This window comes from Nestor notabilis, unplaced genomic scaffold, assembly GCF_000696875.1.
Source record: "Nestor notabilis isolate BGI_N333 unplaced genomic scaffold, ASM69687v1 scaffold33863, whole genome shotgun sequence".
NCBI lineage: Eukaryota > Metazoa > Chordata > Aves > Psittaciformes > Psittacidae > Nestor > Nestor notabilis.
The window spans coordinates 53301-59197 of record NW_009921272.1 but is presented as its reverse complement, the minus strand read 5'-3'; the positions used below and the strand labels follow the sequence as shown (position 1 = coordinate 59197).

At 44.3% G+C, this 5897-nt stretch overlaps 1 protein-coding gene across 1 annotated transcript in view; it reads right to left on the bottom strand.

Annotated features, from left to right (window-relative positions):
* Nucleotides 1-268: 268 nt before the first annotated feature.
* Nucleotides 269-5897, bottom strand: part of ERGIC1 (endoplasmic reticulum-golgi intermediate compartment (ERGIC) 1) — a gene marked incomplete at its 5' end in the record, with an annotated part of 35609 nt that continues 29980 nt past the window's right edge. Inside the window, one exon of the mRNA XM_010011065.1 lies at nucleotides 269-1228. Within this exon, the coding sequence (XP_010009367.1) occupies nucleotides 1121-1228 (108 nt within the window). The remainder of the gene's footprint in view (nucleotides 1229-5897) is intronic.

Below are 5897 nucleotides of genomic sequence, written 5' to 3'. Positions count from 1 at the left end.
CAGTCTAGGGCTCAGAAAAGATGCCTGACTGGATTTTAAAGGAAAAGGGAGGCACCTTAAACCCTGAAAGACAGACTTCTGTGTTTGACAGGTGTATTCAATATGCACACACAAAGCAAGACAGTAAGCTGTGCTTATCCACCCAGAAGACTGCACCATTTTTCTGAACACATAGAATATACAACCCTTTCTCAAAATAACAACAACAACAACAATAAGAAAGCAGAAGTGCAGAATCCAGAGTGTTGGGTGGTCTGTGTTTAGAAAACACTCAGAAGAATAAAAGCTAATGCTGTAAAGACAACTATTCCCTTTCAAAGCAAAGGCCACATAAAACTGTGTTGCTCAGTTTGGTTTTTTTTACTTCATGCCACCTGTAAACACAAGACTGGATATTCAGTTTCTGGGAAGAAATGAAACCACTTTTACATTCAGAGTAAAAGAAAAGCCCTCCACTGCCTGGATCACAGATTACCCAGGAAAAGGTAGCTGGGGGAAGGCTCCCTCTTCTTGTTTGCTCATTTAATTAGAAAGGTCATATCTGAACAAAAGAGCTTTCAATAAAAGCACAAAACGTTTCCTGATATTTCTGGCCTCTGTCTCTAAAGTTTGCTACAGGGACTAACATTTTCCATTCCTCACCAACAGATACATCATCACCTTTTTGGCACCACAGGTGGAATTTCTTCCTAATGTATAATTTTTGCCTTATACAAAAGTCGATTGTCTAATCATGCAAATCCAACAGAATTCCAAAAAGTGCCACAAGACAGCTCAATTCTTTTCAAGCTACTACCTAGTTTGTACACTGCCATAGGAACCTCCCAGAGAACAGATTGTCATCCTTACTTAGATCTGGCGATGTATGTCATATATGGCATTTCAACCTCTTTCTGGGGGGAGAGAATCGACATCCATGCCCTGATTCCATTGATTTTTCACTCTCAGAGCTCTGAAATGCATGGAGATTCCTTTGATTTGTTGAAGAGGTCTTCACTGAACAGCCTGATTAGAGAAAAACCTACTGATTCAATCAAATAGAAAATAAAGACAAAAACAGGTAGTGGTAGATTTCTCAATCTTTGCTCCTGTCCTTGGAGACTAAGGTAGAGTTTCACTGCTACTGCATTTTCCCCAGCTGGATCTTCTTCCAGGCCTCTGATGCTGTGAAAATGCAGGAGTCAAGGATCCCAGCTACAGTAAATGTTCCTCCAATGATGGCACATATCTGAAACATACAGAGAGAGGGAACGGGTTTGTCAATGATGAGGGAAACTTTGACACAGCTTGAAACTGGGGGAAAGGATTGCCTACTGCTAGGGTATTTTCTGGAAGCACAGTAAGAACTGGGTAACAGTACTGGGGACATAATTACATGACAATCATCATTCACGAAAACCATTCCCTACAGTGGAATAAATTAGTGCTAATCCTGAACTCATCATAGCCAGAGCCAATCATAAATCCCAGCCCCTAGGAGCCTACAACATGACTGCTGTTCCTTTCCGGGCTAAACTCCACCTAACAAAGCTTTCTAGAAGCTCTGTGTTGCTCATATCTTCCCACTACTGTTCTCTATTACAAATACCACAGCCTTATAGTCTTCTCCCTATTTCACAAGATACAGCATTTGCAAACAGGCAAAAGATACTTAAATAGCATGTGAAGGACAGTGACTAACAGAGAAACCTAGCTACCAGTGACACCTTCAGCTAAGGCTGTCTAACACTTTCCATTACAAGGGCTGCTTACAAAAGCAAGGCCAACTTAACTCTTTGTGGGCTGAAGTTTTCCATTCAAGATGTGTTGGGTTGAATTATTTAAACACTGGTAAAACACATAATCATGTTCAAGAACAGAGTTAGGGGAATAAGTAATCTCCTGATCAGCGTAACAGCCTCCTTCAGGTTCTCAAGTGATGGAAAACCACAAAAGTATTCTGACATGTCAAACCAAAGGTACTTTGGCTTGGAGCACCTAAAATCAGGGGCCAGTAGTTATGGACTTTGCAACACACTCCTTCAATTCCCTTATCTATGAAATGGGGGCAATGCCAAATTTGCCTCCCAGGGAAACTGCGAAGGAGAAAACATTTAAAGGGCTCAATACCATGACTATAGCTGTCTCAACAGCTATATGGAAACATATGACTTATAGAGAAACTGAAGACTTACACAGAAACCTAAGACTTATATAGAAACCACCTGCTAGTAATACAGCAGCAGTCAAAATACCATAGGATGGGAAGAAACTTTGCTCACAGGGTGCCATCCCACCCTGCGCAGGGCACAAAGCAGGGCTCACATGGAAAGTATGATACACATAATGTAACCTAATAATGATTAACAGCCAAGTTATAATTACACAGGACCTGGCATTTCCTAACTCCCACGTTTTTTACTTCATAACTGTAATGCTCTTTTAATTTGGTCTTTCACATTGTGTAGGATTAGGTGCCTCTGGAATAAAAGACACCAGTCAGTGAGAAGGGGACATGATATACAGAGTTTATCTCCTGACAAGGGCCTGCCTAGGAAAAGGGGGATTTTGCTGTGAGCTAGAAGCCAAGAGATAGAGAGAGGAACCCAAAATCAGTAAGCCAACATAGCAGCATACCAGGGAAGTGCAATACAGCTGACATTTAGGGCAACCAGTGCCACACTAGACCTATCACGCCATATCTCGTCCCACAGAGCAGTACACCCCATGGGCAAAGTTACAAACCAAAGAGTAACACAGCAGTAGTGTTCAGCTCTTTCAGCTAGGCAGGGAGTTAGCAATGGCAACAGAACAAACAATTAATAGTGAGCACAGGCAGCAAGAAATAAAGCACTCATTTACATGTGTATTTATAACCAGGATATATGCATTTAGCGAGCTCAGTGAAATGAGGAGCTGCAGAAAACAGGGCTTCTGCTGGACAGTCGTCATTCCAGCAGATAACGGCTTCAAAACCCAGAGCACCACTGGAGGCAAAGTCAGTATTTTTAGGGGACAAGCCCAGCTCCTGCCCGCTGGCCCCCCTCCTTGCTACCCCTCAGAGCATGACGCAGGGTGACTTTTCAGGGAGAATGACCGCAATGGAGTTGGGTTATTCCAGTCCACAGCAGCTCAGCTGACGGGAGATGTTACACCGCAAACAACAGAAAAGCCATCCAACACTAAGATTTTGCATCATATGGTAGGAAAATGTGATTTCAGTGCAGCAGGGGGCTGGGGAATAGAAAGTAATATATATTCCTCTGCACAGCTCGGTGCTGCTGAGTGTTTATGAGTCACACACACCTGGCACTCGCGTGGAGCCTGCCTCCCAGCACGCACACAGCCCTCTTGTTTCGTTGGGACAGAAAATAAAGCAGCACCAGGGTTGGTCTCTAGGTCAGCACAGAAGCTGCACCACCGTGTTTCCTTATCATCGCAGATCTAATACGTATGGAGCGTTCTTGAGCAGCGCGGAAGGAAGTTCGGCATCGTGCACTGATTTATATTGAATGGAGGTTTAGGCTGGGAATAATCTGTGTTTGGCTCCATTAGGTTACAGTTTGACTCAGGTCTGACCATCAAAGGGGAAGGAAAAGAAATACGGAAGTGTAATAATTACAGCAGTGAGAGATTAGGCAATGTAGGGTACACAAGAGGGTTTTGAGCAGAATATGATTATAGGATAGTGGATGGGATGCAGGCTGAAGCAAAACTCAAGTGGGTATGTAGAAGGCAAGGCTGCAAGCAAGACAACAGAAAGGCAGGTGTCAGATATGTGACTGTGGACCTCCAGGATGTCTTAAAGCCTGAAAATTACTTTTAAGGACAGAGAGGACCAGGTAATTCCCAGTAGGGTAAGCTGAAGAAGCCCACCCAGAGATTTCTGGCTGACATCTTGTAGAACAATGCTGCCCTGGTTTTAAAAACCTCATGGGACTGAGTCTATGGTACCCATCAGTAACAGGTCCCAGGGCTGAAATAATTGCCCCTGCAACCACTGGGGGAATGGTTGATGATGGTTCCTCTCATACCAGGAAAAAAAATTCTCATCTTTCCTGTGGATTTTGAATGCTTTAGCAGAACTTTGGCTTATTTTCTGCCCACTCTCCCCTCCCAGCCCTGGACTGACCTCATGATAAAACCTTCTTTCAGTCTGGCCACTTACAGAACTCATAAATTTTCAGTAGTGAAACTTTTCCCCTTGCTCCATAACCTCAACCACGAGGCCATGAATGGCTTCTCTTTCTGGGGAGATGCCTTGATTTTAAGCAGTACAGTTCAACAGGCAAAAACTACTGTGTTTAACACTGTGCCAAGCGTCTGTGGTTAACCCCAGGATCCATGGCAAATTCCCAGCACAGTGGCAGTGGCAGCACTGACCCACAGGCAATACAAAATCTTATTTAGTACTGAATTTTTTGAAGCGTGACATGTAAAGTAAAATCTGTGCTAAATGCCTTTTGTCCTGTACGGGAAGCACCTCTCACATGGTACAGAAAATTAAGGTAAGTCTTCATGCACAAAAACCCAACGAATAGGCCTGAGTTCAAATGGGTCTGTTGGGAATACCGCAGGCCTGGGAACACTGCTGTGGGGCTATAATGCTGCTCTTCGTGGTGCTGAAGTTTTTTGGGGGCAAACTCATTACTAACAAAGACCACCAGACAACCTTCCCAGCAGCAGAATGAGATTCCTCCGGCTCTCTGCTGCACACCCAACACCCTGCTCTCATCTGATCTCTCCACATGGAATCATCCCTCCACAGTACATCCTTCCCTCCAACATTGATGCTGTTTCCCCCGAAAGTCTCTTTCAAATAGGATCTTCCCCTATCCCCAGGACACATTTAAATGTACTGAAAGCCTCACATATGCCCCAGTAAACAATCTGCTCACCAAAAGGAGTTGCAGGTGATGCCCCCCTTACCACAGAGCCACTCTTGTGGTTTTTAAATGAAGCAGCTGCTGCTCAGAAAAAAGCTGATGCTTTCCATGGCCAGCCCCATTTGGCAATGACTCCAGATGCCCCAGCGCAATCTGTCTGGACCTCAGCCCAGTGCTGATCATCACTAACTGGTCTCCAGAGCAACTGTGATGCAAAAGGCCATGCTGGAGATACAGGAAAGGGCTAAAGCAGTGGAAAGGACAATGGAACGGATCATGTCATCAAAACAGGGCAAGGAAACCTAGGACAAAAGGCATTTTGATCCTCTGCAGCTCTGCTCCCCTCTTCCAACATTTTCAATGCCACCTTATAAGCTGTAAAGCTTTAAAGTGTAGCACATACCCAGCCAAGGCTGCCCTACTGTAAAACATCCCTAGCCCAAGAGCAGGTCATCTGTACCAGAGCCAGACAGCCCAGACCGATAGCCACGATGTAGCATCTGTAACAAGGATTTGCCTTTTAGTCAGCCATATCTGACAAGGGTCTGGCCCACCTGCCTGATGTGCTGTATAATAGCGACTGCAGCTATCAGTGTCATCCACACATCTCCATAGGAAAGATGTTCATTGGAATGGCCCCATGTTAGCTGCTGAGACTATAACCATTTAGAAGACCAAGCAAAGCAGACAAAAATCAACTATAAAACTCTTCTTAAGCAGCCTAGCACCCAGCCCATGCCTGGCTAACTTCTTGGGATGTGACAAAAGCCTGGTTGGGGCCATCTCAAATCCGAAAGGTCATGGTGGCAAGTACTGATTCTCCTGTGGGCTCCTTATGTAAACTCTAAAGCACAGCATCGAATTCAACAAAGATGCTATTTATATGCATACAGTGGCTTATCAGCAGTAAATCAATGCTAGCAATGGACATGACCATTAATAATAACATCTATCAATCCTTTCCAAACACTGTTTCCTGTTAAAAACATCTCCACACCCTCACCTCCAAGAAGATGTGTAAGAACTTATGAG